Source organism: Phalangium opilio, unplaced genomic scaffold, assembly GCF_054372755.1.
Source record: "Phalangium opilio isolate 3A_F unplaced genomic scaffold, DU_Popi_V2 ptg000209l_1, whole genome shotgun sequence".
Lineage (NCBI taxonomy): Eukaryota > Metazoa > Arthropoda > Arachnida > Opiliones > Phalangiidae > Phalangium > Phalangium opilio.
In genome coordinates, this window is record NW_028324217.1 from 11,636,639 (window position 1) to 11,655,501 (window position 18,863).

General features: G+C 37.5%; 2 protein-coding genes across 2 annotated transcripts; both read right to left on the reverse strand.

The window, feature by feature from the left end:
• Nucleotides 1–4,671: 4,671 nt before the first annotated feature.
• LOC149619171 (kelch repeat and BTB domain-containing protein 2-like) lies at nt 4,672–5,281 on the reverse strand. Its single transcript, XM_089855282.1, has 2 exons — nt 5,006–5,281; nt 4,672–4,933 (listed from the first exon to the last, which is right to left on the reverse strand). Exons 1-2 carry the CDS (start codon nt 5,271–5,273, stop codon nt 4,683–4,685), a joined length of 519 nt encoding a protein of 172 aa, XP_089711408.1. The 5' UTR covers nt 5,274–5,281; the 3' UTR covers nt 4,672–4,682.
• Nucleotides 5,282–12,999: 7,718 nt separating this feature from the next.
• On the reverse strand, nt 13,000–13,686 carry LOC149619172 (speckle-type POZ protein-like). Its single transcript, XM_089854573.1, has one exon. It carries the CDS (start codon nt 13,684–13,686, stop codon nt 13,000–13,002), a length of 687 nt encoding a protein of 228 aa, XP_089710699.1.
• Nucleotides 13,687–18,863: the final 5,177 nt, after the last annotated feature.

Consider the following 18,863-nt stretch of genomic DNA (forward strand, 5'->3'; position numbering starts at 1 on the left):
CCGTCCCCATCCCCTACGGGCATGTCAAACGGAGCCTGCATGACAGGATGACTGTCATACAAAACCAGCTCTGGCATGACATGGATGGCCAGAGACAGACAAAACAGTTAGTCAATGGTCCCTGCAGGTCTCGTGCTAGAGACCTAATTTCGCTCAGCAGATGGGATATTAGGCTGGCCACCGGTCTTCTGACCGGACACTGTCGGCTAAATAGGCACCTCCATCTGATGGGTCTTGCTGACGACCCCCTCTGCAGGTCGTGCCAGGAGAAGGAAGAAACATCCGCTCACGTACTTTGCGAGTGCGACTTCTTCGCCTCGCTTAGACTAGAACATTTTGATTCACACACTGTGGAGCCCTCGCGGGTCTCCTCTTTTACGGTGGAGCGAATTCTTCGCTACGCTGCGGCTACGGGCCTATTCAAGGCCTGATTTTGAGGTTGCACAATATGCCCTTGGCATCGGTGCTAGGGCGTGAGCCCCGCCTCATCAACAATAATAATAATAGTTAGGTTACGTGTCATTGAGACACAAATTTCAAGCATTGTACCTCTTAATAGTAGACGTATTTATCCTATAAATGTTATAAATTTAATAAAAAAATAGTTCAATAATAACAAACGTTTTATCGTTGACAGCGTTTAAAAATAAAAATATTTTCTTTTAATAATATGTGGTTTTTAATAGGCACTATATTACGTTAGAAAATTATTTTTGGGAACTCATTCTATGTTCAAACTTCGTTTAAGTTCGTTACAGTGTTACGTAATTTGACTTAAAAATTAAAATAAGCGAATCGCTTTATAACGGTGCATTTCTGCGATTTAAAAATATTTCATTCTTCAAAACTATAAATTTTGCTTAATGTTTTACATAATAGATGGGATTATTGCTCATTTTACATAACCACTCAAGTTAATCAGATGTTAACGGGCGTATATACAATTTTAATTTAAGCCAAGATGTTTGTCCCATTAGACCAAATCCAAAACCGCCAAATTGAGGTAGTTTTCAGCCGAATTGGAATTCGGTCGTAAGGCAGGCAAGCGGTTAATTACCATAGTACAATTAACTTGAAATGGGTCAATAGGGCCTTAAAAGTTAAAACGGGGGAAATAAGGTCTTTAAATGGGTAAACAGGTCTTTAAATGGGTAAACAGGGACTTGAAATGGTGTATTGACCGATTTGTTTTACACCATAAACGTGGTGCTAAATATGAAAAAAATAAATATTTTACAACCATTTCACTTCACTTGGTTTAATAATGTGACAGAGGTAGCGTACTTTTTACATACTTTTAACACCATTAAACTAAGTAATATTAGAAGTTCAACAGATTGCCTAACAAAGATGTTAAAAACCCCTGCAAATGGTGCATTAATGCCTAATATTTCCTTAATACTTGCAAATAATATTAGCAAATGGCGTGAATTGATCATAAAAATGGGGTTAAAGTACACCCTAAATGATGTCTTTTTTGGCACCGGAAAAAACAGCATATATGGTGTTTGAATGCACCGTTATATTTTAGAGTGCAAATGTATGACGGTGAAGCAAACATGATTATTCAAAATTTAATTACATTAAGACTGAAGTGACAGATATTATAAAAAACCGTCTTGGTTTGGACCAAGGCCGAAAAAACAAACGATATGTTTGAGGTTTATCAATTGACTGAAGTTTCAGATATTGAAATTTTTTTCTAGTTATTTTTATCCACTCAATCCTTAATCAATATTTAATTCAATCAACTGATTTTACTGTTAATCGATCTAGTCCCTCTAAATTAATTGAAAAAATTACATATCTACGCTTTTTCAAGAACAATTACATTTTCCGAAAACATATTATCATGAAATTAATTATTTTGAAGGGATTTCGTGTCAATGCTCACTAACTTGTAAGCACCTTGACCAACATAGTTTTAATTGTTGCTGGCTTGACAAATTTTCAAGTTTGCACCAAAAGAAGTTTAAATCTGTTTTAAGTTGTTGATAAGACTGTCGTTTACAGTGAATGTCGTCTACTTAAGACAAAGCAACAAAGTTTATCCTGCGTGGTTAAGGGTAAAGATCACATAAACAGAAATACTTCTCAGTATCAATGACTTGTTATATTCATTTCCCGCGGAGATAATATGGTTAAACTCATCATTCATTACTAGTTATGCCAAGAAGGTCACATTTAACTCCGACACCCCCTCCCTTCCTCTATTTTCCCAATATATTGCATTTTATAATCACCAGTGGTTCCCGTGTATGGGTCATCTGAGCCGTCGCAACACACTATATTATATTACCATATAGATCGAAACCTTTTCACATTAGTAAACGGTACATGACACTCCGGACTTGCCCGCCAACCTTATTAACCTAACACTATAAAACATTCGTGTACATGAATGGTTATGGTTATGGCTTGACACTCGCTAGCGCCCGAACGACCGATCACTCAGTGTAATCGGTGTACAGTACATTTGTAAGTGAGTTCGGAAATTACATACAGAGAAACTGAAACACAGGTGTGATCCCGCCATTGGGGTGTTTTCTCTCTTTCATTTTCTCGCTCGCTTAGAAGCACCGCTATAGGCAGTGCTAGTTGACTAGCCTCCTGCCCGTAGTGAACTCTGGCACCGTCTGGCGATGACCCTTGGTGCGAGGGAGAATACACCCCAATGGTGGCCTCGCCCCTGTGTTTTCCGAAATGATCTTTACGCTTGCTAAAATGATTACGCGTAATACGTAACCGGTGTAAAGTAGGGGGTGACGTTTCAAATGAAGACTGAGTTATGACCAAGAAATTCTAAAGTATGGAAATGGAGGTTCCAGTGCAACTTTACCTTCATAGAGGCGACAATAGAAATGTAGCATTTCGATATACGAAATTTAATGTATAAATTCGCGCAACACCCTGGTTTGGTATCAATTAAATATTTACATTTTCCATTCGAGTTATGCCAAAGTTCGCTTGCTCTTTTTAGACATCCAGTAGAACATTTCAAATATTCAATACTGATGTCTCAACACGTACTCCCTTCAAAATAATTAATTTCATGATAAAATGTTTTCGGAAAATGTAATTGTTCTTGAAAAAGCGTAGATATGTAATTTTTTCAATTAATTTAGAGGGACTAGATCGATTAACAGTAAAATCAGTTGATTGAATTAAATATTGATTAAGGATTGAGTGGATAAAAATAACTAGAAAAAAATTTCAATATCTGAAACTTCAGTCAATTGATAAACCTCAAACATATCGTTTGTTTTTTCGGCCTTGGTCCAAACCAAGACGGTTTTTTATAATATCTTTATGATATTAGACAAAGATTGCAATGACTAAAATAAGAAAGACCGCAATTGGTGCAATGTTCAGTTCATCTGGTAAGCCTTGGTTCCATTATTTGCGGGAACTACGCTAAATGAAAACGCTATAACGCTGGGCGACAACGTAAAAACAAATATGACGTTTGACATCTAGCTGCAAAGTAGTTTTTTTTTCGGACAAGTGAAAACTATGCTTTAGGAACTCAATCTGACACTTAGACCCTTTTGAAAAGAGGGGACGCAGTATTGTCTGCTCGATTTTAGGGTATATCCATAGACGTTACGTAAGAGCTTCAAAGTTACCAGTCCACCAAAGTACTCTTGTTTGAAGCCATCTAACGTCTTTGTTTTTAAATTACCGAATGATCGGCATTAAGAAGAAATGTGCTCAAACACAGTCCATTTTAACCTATCTTAATTTTGTCAATGTAACCTTTACCTTGCGTCTGATTTCTATTCAGTTAGCACTATTGTAGTTGAAATTCTACATTATTGTTTTGGTAGGGAATTTCGCAACAATAGGAAATTCTTATGAATCTTATCATTGCCGCGCAAGAGCAATTTGCAACTACTATATTCCTATTTCATCGAAGTAGCATATAAATTTTAAATTTCATGAAATCCGAATTTTACATGAATTTGCAACTCAAAGAGGTTAAGCTTTAGAGTTCAAGAGCGGTTTGCAACCATTAAATTTTCATCAAATGCGAATACCATACAAGCTACCATAAACAACACTCGCGGTATTTTAAGTTTTGCGAACTGCTCTTGAAGGTCTATGGAAAATACTCTTTAATCTCTCACTTGCATTGTTGGAGTTTCAATATCTTTTAACATCCATTGTTTTGACAAAATTATAATAAGTATCAACAACGGATATTTAACAGCGACAAACTGAAACAAATTTTTTCTAATCAATAAATAAATTAGGTTACTTAAACATGAATTAAAACTTGCATGCTTTCATAGCTTTTCAATAATAATGTAAATTTTTTAACACTATTAAATAGATATTTTTTAAATTTCAATTTCGAGAAAAAATTTGTAAAAATTCCCAAACAAAATAATTATTTCTTGATTAATTCAAATTCTTATTACTTAAGAGAAAAAACTATTAATTAGATATTTTTAAATTTAAATTACGAGAAAAATTCAGTAAAAATTCCCAAACAAAATAATTATTTCTTGATTAATTCAAATTCTTATTACTTAAGAGAAAAAGCTATTAATTAGATATTTTTTAAATTTAAATTACGAGAAAAATTCAGTAAAAATTCCCAAACAAAATAATTCTTCTTGATTAATTGAAATACTTATTAATTTAGAAAAAAAAATATATTTTAAATGCATACTTCATTTTTATTTTCCTTCATCAAGGATGTTTTTCCTGAACAATTCGAAAATGCTTTTGAGCAATGTAATATAAATGTCTGGTTCCAATTTCTGGAAGAAGTCTGAAGCTAATACTTCATTCCAATGGGCAGCAACGAACTTCACGACTGCTTTTTGCAGACGGTTTGATTCGTATATTACGGCTGATTGAAGTACGAAAGCGGCGTTCTCCACGGAAATAATTGGCACTATGCTTTCGACACACGTGATTTTCAAATCTGGTATGAGATATAAGTGGGCGGCTTCAAGTAATTTAAAATGGTTGTCGGCAATGTTTGGTGGTCTCTGACCAGTGTAGAGGAAATGCAAAAAGTCCTTGACCACTGAGGCGTCAAATACCCCAGTCCAGTGGATGGAATTCGTTTGACTTTCCTTCATATCCGTTTGGAACATTTTCTTGAAATACTCGGAATGCGATGCCAAGACGAACTTGTGACAAGGAAATTGCCGATCTTTGGTTTTGATAACAGTGTCTGTTAGAATTCCTTCGTCCAGCGAAATCTTCAGCTTTTCAAAGAAATTCTCCTCGCACGAAGCAATTGTGAGAAAGATAACCATTTCTTTCATGGCGATAAACCCACGATAATACATGCCCGAGTATATACAGGGATCGTTGAATTTATTGAACATAGGGCCAATCGTATATTGCCTTCGGGTCGATAATCTTTGTTTCGACTTAATGTAGAGGTCCACTGCGCATCGTTCGTAACTTACATTTACATCCATTACAGAACCGCTAAAATTCCACAAGCAATTGTTATTCGTAGTTTGGCGATGCGAAAGCTTCATTTTCCATGGGTGTATTTCCTCTCCGTATTGATCATGCGCTTCGATATTTACTGTCCATTCACAATCTCTAGTTATGTTATGCTCAAACGTTTGCCTTCTAATTTTAAAAACTCTATTCTTTGGTGTCGCCTTGGTTGCCATTATTCGGTTATTAAAATAAATAGGCGATTTTCAAATTCTCTCGGTGAATAAAATAAAGCGTACACTTTTCACGAACCGTCCAAGTTCGGTGCTGAATCTAATCTAAGACCGTTAGTATGTACCAAATAATCCAAATACCGATTTTGTTAAGCCTGTCATGTGAGTGGCCTGACTGGCTTTTGGGCCCATCGTAAATGCTGTTAGTTTATGGTACGTGTTTGGTAGCTTAACTAGAAAAAAAAACAAATTTTCAAACAAGGTTTTTTACGCCGATTTAAGAGTAGATATAAACTGAACAAAACCATTTTTTACCCAGTAACATGTTTTTTAAACAACTATACAACGCAATTGATATGTATTACGAATGGTCGCTTATTGTTATGATGTAATAATGTAGTTGATGTAATGGTAACGCGTTCCCATACTAAGCCTCTGTGGTAAAATAAGAAATGTTTAGTTAAGTTTAAGTGCGGTTATGTAATGAATATACAGGGTGTTTCTGATAAGTCTGCCATAAATCAAGGGGCGTGTTCTTTGGGTCAAACTGAGTGGAAAGTGTCAAAGAACATGGGGTGTACAAGAATTTGCAACGAAGATATGGCCCCCAAACATTGGCCCCTAAAACAAGAAAATATTCGAAAATGTAGACTAAAACAAATTCAGCCTTATCAACTTGTTTAGAAATATGAGACAATTTCAATAGTTTCCCTCTAACATCGTTATTGAACTTTCACCTGGCAGAAGTGTATTAAATGAGTAGAAGTATGCCTACTCTAGTAAAGTAAATTCAAAGTATCATGGTACCTTTCGGTTGCTATTACTTTTATTCTTAACAAGTTAACATGGACGTTACAGGTATTGTTCAAAATGTCCACCAACGGCGTTAAGACAAACATGAACCCGTCTTTCGAAAGATTCTTGGACATGTTGGAAGATTCCAGGCATGTTCCTGATTGTTTGACAACCTTCAATAATTCGTCTTCGCAAGTCTTCCTCATCACGGACTTCATTCTTGTACACGATGTCTTTGAGATGACCCCAAAGATAGAAATCGCACGGATTTAAATCCGGAGATCTGGCTGGCCACGCAACTGGTCCTCCACGCCCAATCCACCTCAAATTAAACGTAGCATTAAGATGTTCTCTAACTGCACGGCTGAAATATGGGGGTGCCCCGTCGTGCATAAACCACATGTCACGAAGTAATGCTAACGGTATGTCCTCGAGTAGTTCAGGTAAAGTGTCTCTTAAGAACGTGAGATATGCTTCACCATTTAGTCTGGGTGGAAGAAAATGCGGACCTAGTAAATGATTACCGACAATGCCGCACCATACGTTTAAAGAAAATTGCTGTTGGTGACTTCTAACACTAGTTGCGTGTGGGTTTAATTGGCGCCATTCGTGGTGGTTGTGATAGTTCAGAATTCCATCCCGGGAAAAATGTGCCTCGTTGGTTACTAAAAGGACCCGTGGAAATTGATTGTCCTCTACTCTGGCCAAAAACCACTCGCAAAAGTCGATGCGTCTTGGATAATCTGCCGGGTTAAGAGCTTGCACCTTTTGAATATGATACGGGTGAAACTGATGTCCGCGGAGAATTCGCCAGACCAAAACGTGATTAACATGTAATTGTCGTCCAACTTGTCTGGTACTTGTCGAGGGGTCCTCATCGAACATGGCAAGGACGTCTTCCTCGATTTCCTCCATGTCTTCTGGAATGTCTCGCTCTCGAACGTTGTTGGGTTGTACTTGTCCGATGTCCCTCAAGCGCCTGTCAACAGCCTCGAACGTACGACGATTTGGTATGCGTCGTTGCGGAAATTGTTCCTGGTATCGCCGCTGTGCTTCCACTGAATTGCCCTGCGCCAGTCCATACATGAGATGCATGTCTGCATATTCTGCATTGGTATACGCCATACTGTACTACCACACGTTCGTTCGAAGTGATACTGTGACGTTAGCAACAACATCGCGTTACTTTATAGCAAACCACCGTTTAGTTTTTACGTTTGCGTCATGACTGTCAGCATTGTTTTTTATTCACAAACGTAAACAATAAACGGTGGTTTGCTAAAAAGTCTTTGGGGTCATCTCAAAGATTTTTTTGACATCGTGTACAAGAATGAAGTCCGTTTTTTAATTCAAGAAGTGGGTGTTACTGGTCCTCGGGACCAGTTTATTAATTGCAAATCCATAGAAGAACAAAGGCTGGGACCAGTCCGGAGACCAGTTTATTATTTCAGACACTAGGGGGTTACTGGTCCAGAGGACTAGTTTAAAAAATATCCTTAATTCCCAGACTGATAAGTAGACTCCGCCTCCTGCCTCCGAAGCAGGCGATTGTGCCTTGGTTTAGCGATGGTGGCGCGCGGTGGTTTAGGCTTAATGCTAGAGGATAACTTTCCTTCTAAAGACTTAAGCTGTCTGCTGCGAGTTCTACTGTTGAGTTAATATAAATTAGTCTCGCTCAGAACTGGAGGTATGGCGTCAAGTAAAGAAATTTTTATCTAATGCTCGCTTTTTTAGCCCCTATTGTTTCACTTTTTTATTATTTTACACATCCCGCACGAGAGTGGGGCAGCTTATTTTACTGTAAAACTTTTGCTTAACTCGCTGTAGAATAATTCATTGCAACCGCCGAGCTGGTGTTAACTATGCCTTGGAAGTTATAAACTTCTGATTTGAATGATGTTTATTTATGATCTCCTTTTCAACCATCTTGTTCAGCTCTCCCAATAACATCCACGGAGTGTCACTTTAGAATTTGGGAAATCTTCTCTCCCCTTCTTGAACTCTTTAGCAAGGTGTTAGCGTCCGAAGAAAGCTAACCACTTTTTGTCCAAGAAAAGGGGGCGTATTTTTTAACCCCAGTTAATTCCTAAGAAAACGCCAAGCCCATGTACAAAGATGGCAGCGATCAGCTGGTGTCTTAACAATGAAAAATCAAAAATCCTGTAAAATTTTGACTTGGAGGAGGAAAGTTCGTTTCTGGAGTAGTTTAGTTGGGGCCATCCGTGGTTGTTTAAAAATTTCAACCGAAGTAAACAACAAAGATAACCTATTGGCCCAACAATGAATAAGCCTGTCAAGTTTGGACTTCAAGGATGAAAGTATGACACTGGAGTTTGCAAATATACACACCTTGATTTGATTCTGGAGTAGCATAAGGGAAGAGGGGGTCATCCGTAATAGCATGAACGCTGTATCTCTAATGGGACTGGTAAAGGGGATAGATTTCTCTCTAAAGCACGTTTGCTTTGAGAAAAATAAGGTCGTTTAATTTTTTTTTCAAGAGGTTTGTGAGGAATCACAAAGACCGAATGGCCTTGAGTGTTCCCAAATTCTCAGCCCCCATCTCATCCCCCGATGCTATGCTAGAGAGGACTCGGTTTGTACAGTGGAAAGTGGGCGTTCTCCGGTCCCTTTAGAGATCCAGCGTTCATGGTAGTAGTTTAAAAATCCCAACATGCTTTTCATGGTCGGACATCATTGCGTGCTGACACCTCTCCGTGGAAATAATTGCGAATTCACGTGTAAATAGAAGTTCTTTTTGCTATAACGAGGTGGCACATAAAACTTGCGCCAAGCCAGTGACCAGTGTACTCTGGGTAAATTTAACGTGGATGCATGGGAAGGGCCTCTCGTGTTAGCACTATAGAAATAGCAACTCCAGAATCAAACTTTCCTTTAAGATTTTGAGAAATATTATTCTTTCTTAAGACTTCAAATATTTTCCATTTTCGAACGAGTTTGATGGTATAGAGTAATATCACCTACTTGCCTTTGACTGTATTAAGCTCTATGGGTAGTTAACATGGAGTACCACTACTCTATATATCGGAATTTGTTTTTATATCACAAATATAAAATGGATACGTAGCCCTGTGCCACAGCATGGTAAAAATTTAACAACCGTAACAACGGGAGGAAGCTTGCAGCTCGTTCGGACTTTGTAGCACCAGAGATAGATTTAATTTTAGAAGTAGGAATGGAGAACAGAGTGATGTGGGCGCACGTCAAAGTCCCGGATCCCCTTCCACGGGACGGAGAGGTATGAAAGAAGAGGCGGGTCATAGCGACAGAGGTAATCAATAGTTACGTATTTTTCGCCGCTCCCGTCAGCAACGTCATCAAAACGTAGTTTAAGTGAGCCAATACGATAATTTAAACTTTACGTTACGTGTTGGAGGGAGGGGCTCTATACTGAGTTATGAGTCGGACTGAAGTAAATACTAACCGTTCTCCATTGCTGCTTCTAAAATTAAATCTTTTCCTGGCAGCACTCCATACCCCACTCTTTTCCCTCTTCACACCACTTTCAACATAGTCTGGATAGCAAAACTCCCTTAAGAGAGAACGAAACAATTGAACACACCTTGGAGGGTATGGACTTTACTTGCAGAGAAAGAGAACACACAGGCGGGAGGTCGTACTCTTAGGATATTTCCTTCGCGCCAAGAGGTACTGCCAGACGGAGCCCGAGTACACTCAATACACGCGGGAAGATAGCTAACTGGCTCGGCCTCTGAACCAGTTTTTGTGATCTTTTTGGGTCATAAATAATTATCATTTTTACTAGAAAAATATGACTAAAGCCGCGTTTACACTAGATACTTTGAAACCCTTTTGAACCAGAAAAGCTAATCCATTTTTCAAGATCATAATTGAAATTTTGAATTAACGATCTCTAAGGTTAAAAGCAAAATTTTACGTTTCAACCTTTCTAAAAACTTTGATGACGGTTTTCAAATGGTTTGCGTAAACCCGGCTTATTAAGTGCATTAAGAAATAGTTTATTCATCAAATGTTTTGTTTACCCCTCTTCTCTGATATCGGCGAGGGGGGCATACCAAGGAGAGCAACATTAAAAGTAAATTTTAATTCATGTTTATTTAAACAAGAAATTTATTTACATTCAAAAGCTTTTGAACAAAATATTTCGAACAATTAAAGTTGTAAATTACATATCTTAAGAGTTTGAATATTACGAAACAAATATAAAGAAGAAATAATTAATCACATTTAGGGTATTATTGAAAATAATTTTAAACGTTTAAACTTCAAAAATAAAAAATCAGCTTAAACGTCATTTTCCTTGCCTTCTTCAAGAATGTTTTTCGCGAACATGCTTTTGAATAACCTCTTGGTAATGTCTGGTTGCAACTCCTTATAGAAATCTGACGCTAATACATCATCCCAATGGGCAGCCACAAACTCATGGCTGCTTTTTGCAAAGTGTTTGATTCGTATATTACCGCCGATTGAAGTACGTAAGCGGCGTTCTCCACGGATATAATTGGCACTATGCTTTCAACACACATGGCCTTCAAATCGCCTAAAAGACAGAGGTGGGCGGCTTCGAGCAATCCAAAATGGTTGTCACCAATGTTGGGTGGTTTTTGACCGGTGTAGAGGAAATGCAACAAGTCCTTGACCACTGAGGCGTCAAATACCTCAGTCCAGTCGACGCAGTTAGTTTGACTTTCCTTCATATTCGTTTGAAACATTTTCATGAAATACTCGGAATGCGACGCCAAGACGAACTTGTGACAAGGAAATTCCGCATCGTTAGTTTTGATCATCGTGTCTGTTAAAATTCCGTCGTCCAACCAGGCCAGTTGCTTTTCGAAAAACGTATTTTCGTCGCACGAAGCAATGGTCAGAAAGATTTCAATTTCTCTGTCATATCCATAAGAACCTTGATAACCGAGGTGGAAAATGAAGGGAAAGTCAAATCCATTGAACCTTGGGCCTTTCGTGTACCCCTTGCGAATCGTTGATTTTTCTTCGTTCATGAATATGTCAACTTGGCAATAACATCTTTCGTAACACAGGTTTCCATTGAGTGCAGAACCACTCAAATTCAGGAACCATTCATAATCCTTACGAGTGTACGAACTGTTCATTTTCCACTTGTGTAATTGATCTCCATGTTCATCATGTCCTTCAACATTAACCGTCCATTCATCAGTACCTTTTATTCTTTTGCGAAACGTTTGTTTTCTAATATGAAAGATTCTTTTTGTTGACGTGGCTTCAACGGTGGACATAATTCGATCTTGACCTTAACCTTAACTTCAAACAACCTCTTTCAGTGAATTAATAGCGCCTATTTGTTTTACCAACCGTACAAGTGCAGTAGTAAACTTATTCTGAGCAGGCTAGGCAGGTTTTGACGAGATTTTATGAGGCTTTATTTTTTTCCCCCCAAAGAGTAAAGATTACGGACTAGAAACATTGCCTTCGGTGTAATTTCATGGTATATTAAAGTCTAAGAATGTTTATATCGAGTCCATGAAAATGTAATCTATTTTGAAATCACAGCATCAAGCTAGTAACATCGGAAGTAATGCGACATCGATTTAATAGCTTTTAATATTAGGCATTTTGTGGGAGTACTTTATATTCCTTAAACTCTTTTCTTTGTTGAAAATTTTCCACTGCCCGATTGTTGACTTCATGGCGAGTCTACACCCCCACAGTGGGAGAATGGGGGGTCGAAAGGCTGTTAATTTGGTTCTTTCTTGTCACATCGGTTACTGCAAAGGGGTATAAAGGGGAACTCCTCGGGGGAACCTACAACCTCAATAATTGGCGCAAAAAACGTGGGGGCCGTTGTTTAAGTTACAAAGTATAAATAAAACGTTATCCAGACTAACATTTGTGCAAAGTTCAAATATAATGCCACAATATTTTTTAAGAAATGAAACATTTGCGGTAAATTTTGGATAATATTTGCGTAAAAAACTGAACGAGTTTTAACGAGTATACTCACTACACGTGGGAGGCTAGCTAACTGGCTCTTCCTCTGAACGAGTTTTTGTGATCTTTTTGGGTCATAAATAATTGTCATTTTTACTAGAAAAGTTCACACGTAGCTACTTTCAAACCGATTTGAATCTGAATAGCTAATGCTTTATTAATTTTTCACGGTCATAATTTAAAATTTTAATTATCGATCTCTAAGGTTGAAAGCAAAATTTTGCATTTCAACCTTTCTTAAAACTTTGATAACGGTTTTCAAATGTCTTGTGAAAATCCGGCTTATTTAGTGCATTAGGAAATAATTTTTCCATGAAACTTTTTGTTTTCCCCTCTTCTCTGATGTCGGGGGGGGGGGGTATACCAAGGAGAGCAACATTAAAAGTAAGTTTTAATTCATGTTTATTTAAACACGAAATTTAATTACATTCAAAGCTTTTGAACAAAATATTTCGAACAATTAAAGTTGTAAATTACATATCTTAAGAGGATGAATATTACGAAACAAATATAAAGAAGAAATAATCAATGACATTTAGGGTCTTATAGTAAATAATTTGAAACGTTTTAACTTCAAAAATAAAAAATCAGCTTAAACATTTTCCTTGCCTTCGTCAAGAATATTTTTCCTGAACATATCGCAAATAGTTTTGAACAATCTCTTAGTAATGTCTGGTTGCAAGTCCTTATAAAAATCTGAAGCTAATACTTCATCCCAATGGGCAGCCACAAACTTCATGGCTGCTTTTTGCAAAGTGTTTGATTCGTATATTACCGCAGACTGAAGTACGTAAGCGGCGTTCTCCACGGAAATAATTGGCACTATGCTTTCAACACACATGGACTTCAAATCGCCTAAAAGACAGAGGTGGGCGGCTTGTAGCAATCCAAAATGACTTTTGTGAATATTGGGTGGATTTTGACCCGTGTAGAGGAAATGCAACAAATCCTGGACCACTGAGGCGTCGAATACGCCAGTCCAGTCGACGCAGTTAGTTTGACTTTCCTTCATATCGGTTTGGAACATTTTCTTGAAATATTCGGAGTGCGACGCCAACACGAACTTGTGACAAGGAAATTCCTGATCCTTGGTTTTGATGATCGTGTCTGTTAAAATTCCTTCGTCCAACCAAGCCTTTTGCTTTTCGAAAAAGGTATTTCCTTCGCATGAAGCAATGGTGAGAAAGATTTCTATTTCTTTGTTATATCCATAAGAACTTTGATAACCGAGGTAGAAAATGTTGGGAAAGTAAAAGCCATTGAACATTGGGCCTTTCATGTACCCCTTGCTAATGGTTAATTTTACTCTGTTTATGAATACGTCTATTTGTCAATAACATCTCTTGTAACTCAGGTTTCCATTAAGTGCGGAACCACTCAAATTCAGGAACCAATCATAATCCTTGCGAGTGTACGAACTGTTCATTTTCCACTTGTGTAATTGATCGCCATGTTGATCATGTCCTTCAACATTAACCGTCCATTCATCAGTACCTTTTATTTTTTTGCAAAACGTTTGTTTTTTAATATGAAAGATTCTTTTGTTTGAGGTGGCTTCGACGGTCGACATAATTTCCAAACTCTTTCAGTCAACTAAAGGCGCCTTTTCGTTTTATCAACCGTACAAGTTCAGTAGTAAACTTATTCTGAGCAAGCTGGGCAGATTTTGACGAAGTCTTTCGAAACTTTATTTTTTCTCCCAAAGAGTAAAGATTACGGACTAGAAACACTACCCTACGTGTAATTTCATGGTATATTAAAGGTTGACAATGTTTATATCAAGTATCTATTTTGAAATCACTGCATCAAGCTAGTAACATCGGATGTAATAAGACATTAATTTAATAGCTTTTAATATTAGGCTTTTTGTTTGAGTACTTTTTATTCCTAAAACTCTTTTCTTTGATGAGAATTTTCCACTGCCCGACTCATGGCCAGTCTACAATCCCATAGTGGCAGAAAGGGCGTTGATTGGTACCTTCTTGCCACGTGGTTACTGCAAAGAGGGTATAAAGAAGTAGAGTTTAAGCTAGGAGGCTACCGTTTATCAAAGCATTTTAAGAGTTCTCTATCTTCTTTTTTATTTATTGTTTTATATTTTTCTTCTAATATCCGGTTCACCGCATTTCAACCAATAAGAGGGCCGAGAAATTTGCGCGCGTACACCGAAAGCTTTGAGGTAAACTTTCAAAGCGAGAACACTCCAGCCAAACCTTCTTCTCCGCCTCTGTATACCCTCTTTGGTTACTTGTCTGTTACCATGCAGAGCTACTATTTTTGCGCCCTCTCTCCAACACAAGCTGCACCATTTTAAAAACGTCGCGTACTAAGGATTCTCACTAGAGGGCAGTTTATAGTGTCAACTCTGATGCCGCGGGGGTTTTCAACATCCTCGTTTGTTCCGCTGTGTGAGCTAGAATTTTCGGTTGTCAGTCTAAAAAGCGTGTTTAAATCCTCTCCTTTTATACTCCTGACTGTATGCGTTAGTTTATAGCGTTTTCCATTGGTATTTTACATGGAGTAAGTTTATTAGAGTGGAAATTAACTTTTCCTTGCATTACAGCTAGCTCTACTTAAAATTTCTCCATGATGGGCAAATACAAGCAGTAAATTAAGAACGGCATTACTAAGCAAGTTTCGGCTCATTTTTATTTATATTTAACAATTACATTCTTACTAAACTATTACTATGATACGGAAAAAACGAAATAAGATTATTTTAAATTTATTTTAAACATGAATCCAGAGTTACGACATACATTCAAAGCTTCCGAACAAAACATTTCATTATTATTTCACTTTTTATTTTGACATTTTGAAAACTTTATTCATTTAAAATTCGTAAAAACTGAGTAGTAATAATTTTCTCAAGATAATTTCCGAGTACTTGAAAAACATCGCTAAGCAGTCTCGACTTCAAACTGGCACGAATTTCTCGGTATGAGTCCGTCTCCAATACTAGTTCGTAGTTAGCAGCCACAAACTTAATTGCAATTGCTTTCAAATCTACCAATTCGTAAATCTTTGACATTTCAAGCACTCGACCAACGTTGTTCACATCTATATCTTCCCGAATTTTGTTGGCGCAGATGTCTTTTAACTTTGGTAACAGACAAAGATGCGCGGCTACCAGTAACTCAAATTTATTTTCCCCAATATTGGGTGGGGTTTGACCGGTGTAGACAAAATGCAATAGATCCTTGACCACGCTGGCTTCAAATACATCAGTCCACTCGACGAAGCTCGTCCGTTTTTCTTTCATGTCGGATTGAAACAACGCCCGGAAATATTCGGATTCCGCTGCCAAGATTACTTTATGGCAAGGGAATTCTTGTTTCTTGGTTTTGATCACCATGTCCGTTAGGATAGCTTGGTCCAGCATGGCCTTTAGTGGTTCCATTGATTTCGGCTTATTACTGGTGAACGAAGCGATGGTGATTCAGATCTCCATTTTGCACATTGTACTGCAAAGTTCACAACTGAGGTTAACATACGTAAAGTCAAATTCATTGAACATCGGGCCTTTCAAATCTTTCTTAATGATAATTTCTTTGTCTTTTCCATTTCGACAGATTTCCACTTTGCAGTAGCACCTTTCGTACCTCACATTTTTATCGACTGCGGAAGCGCTTAAATTTACGAACCAATTATTAGTCGATACGTCGTCGTCTTGATCTCCGTCGTCGTCCTGATCTATTTTTACGGAATTATACGAGATATCCATTGTCCACGAGAACACTTCCTCTCCATGTTGATCATGCGCTTCAATATTGAGATTCAGTTCTTCAAATTCGAATAATTTTTGACGAAACGTTTGTTTCCTAATCTTGAAAATTCTTTGGTCTTGCATAATTTGACCTTAAATCTTAACTTCAAAGAATTACTTCTAGCCTCTTAGTAAAGAAATAACTGCGGTACTTTCTCCCACCGTTCCCTTCTCGAGTCGGATTCAATCTGAATGCCAAAGTTGACTTATAATATTTATGATTTCGAGCTACAACATGTTTTAAAAGAAGCCGAAATTTTCATTCAATGATTAAAAATAGACCAAAAAAACGACATATTTGGTTTTTAATCATAAGTTTACAAGATATGTTCCATAAGTATGACACGACCTATACTTTGTAATGCTATAGACTTACAGCTCGAGCTTGTTCGAGAACGACAAGCGAGAATTGACTACACTCGGTTAATTTTGCAGGACTTCCATCTTCCTATTATGTTTGTACTAAGCCTTTGACAGCGCCTCACCAGGCGTCGCTTTACGAGAATCTATGACTTACGTTACTTCATGACAAGCTCTCACTAACCAATGACAAACTTATGAAACATATCTTATGAACTTATGGTTTAACTAGAGTAGCGTCAGTAGGCCAAAAATAACAACAAGGTCCTATATAATGGGAAATAAATTTGAAGCACACAATGTTTCCGTATAGTACGATAGGTGGCGTTTCACATTTCTTTCCCAGAAAATAAGACTTTGATGACGTCATTTTTGGCCTACTGACGCTACTCTAGTTAAACCAAATATGTCGCTTTTTTCATATACATTTTTTTAATCAATGAATGGAAATTTCGACTTCTTTTAAAACATATTACATATTATTTGGAAGCCTTAGAACTCAGATTCAATTAGACTTTAGAAGTGAACGGTGGGAGAAAGTACCGCAGTTATATCTTCACTAAGAGGCTAGAAGTAATTCTTAGGAGTTAAAATTTAAGGTCAAATTATGCAAGACCAAAGAATTTTCAAGATTAGGAAACAAACGTTTCGTCAAAAATTATTGGAGTTAGATGATTTGAATCTCAATATTCAAGCGCATGATCAATATGGAGAGGAATTGTTCACGTGGAGATTGAAGAGTTCTCATTATAGTTGCGTAAAAGCGGCTTTCGTAGATCAGTACGATGAAGGATTGCCTTTATATTGGTTCGTAGATTTAAGCGGTTCCGCAGTCGATAAAAATGTAAAGTACGAAAGGTGCTACTGCAAAGTTGAACTATGCAGAATTGGAAAAGACAAAGTCACTGTCACTGTCCGTAGAGAAGATTTGAAAGGCCCGATGTTCAATGAATTTGACTTTACGTATGTTAACCTCGGTTGTGGACGTTACCGTAGAATGTGCAAAAAATGGAGATCTGTATCACCATCGCTTCGTGCACCAGTAATAAGCCGAAATCAATTGAACCGCAAAAGACCATGCTGGACCGAGCTATCCTAACGGACATGGTGATCAAAACCAAGGAACAAGACTTCCCTTGCCACAAAGTAATCTTGACAGCGGAATCCGAATATTTCCGGGCCATGTTTCAATCCGACATGAAGGAAAAACTTACGAGCGTCGTCGAGTGGACTGATGTATTTGAAGCAAGTTTGGTCAAGGATTTATTACACTTTATCTACACCGGACTAACACCACCCCATACTGGGGAAAATACGTTTCAATTACTTGCAGCCGCGCATCTTTGTCAGTTACCAAAGTTGAAAGACATCTGTGCCAACAAAATTCGGGAAGATATAGGTGTGAACAACGTTGGTCAAGTGCTTGAAATGTCAGAGATTTACGAATTGGAAGATTTGAAAGCAATTGCAATTAAGTTTGTGGCTGCTAACTACCGACTTGTATCGGAGACAGATGCTTACCAAGAAATTGATGCCAGTGTGAAGTCGAGACTGCTAAGCGATGTTTTTAATGTACTCGGACATTAGTAATATAATATTAAATTCATAAAATTTAGCATAAGCATTGGTAATTTCACTTCTAGATAATTAATTAAATAGTAAGCCTTCATACTAATTAAAATGTTTTAAGGCTTTTATTGTATTTCATAACCTTGCATGTTTTGAAGTGAATTATTGAAATCTTTCATTCGGAAGCTTTGTATGTATTTAAAATTTTCGGATTCAAGTGTAAAATAAATTTAAATTATCTTATTACGTCTTTTCAGTATCATTCATTCACATAGCTTAATATGAATGAAGTGTTAAATATAAATAAAAATTAGCAGAAACTTGTTACGTAATTTACTGCTTGCAATTACCCATCAAGAAAACGTTACGTTTTACCAGTTTTACTCTAATAAAATTAGGTATGTAAAATACCAATGGAAAACGCCAAAACCTTCTACATCCAATCAGGAGGAGTAGACTGCCAACCGAAAATTTTAACCCCAACAACGTGACAAGCATGCGAGGGGGTAGACACTTGAGAACTCAGGTGTACAATATGTCTTGAACTCAATGTACTGTCAAAGCTGAACTCAGAGTTCCGAAGGCTTTGAACTCAATGCACTGTCAAAGATGAACTCTTTTGAACTCAGGTGTACAAAGAGATCCAGAGCGTCTACCCCCTCGCAAGCATGGACAAAGCAAAACTGAAGTACTGATGGCAGAGGGAAAAAGTTGAAAAATACTTGTTAATTCGCCTTCTAGCGGCTGATAGTAGCAAACCG

Bases quoted from the DNA above. Each gene is read 5' to 3' on its own strand.
- LOC149619171 (XM_089855282.1), bottom strand. From the start codon at position 5,273: ATGGTTATCTTTCTCACAATTGCTTCGTGCGAGGAGAATTTCTTTGAA. The intron at 4,934-5,005 runs GTCAGAGACCAC...ATCTCATACCAG, and splicing joins TTTGCATTTCCTCTACACTG to ATTTGAAAATCACGTGTGTC.
- LOC149619172 (XM_089854573.1), bottom strand. From the start codon at position 13,686: ATGAAAGGCCCAATGTTCAATGGCTTTTACTTTCCCAACATTTTCTAC.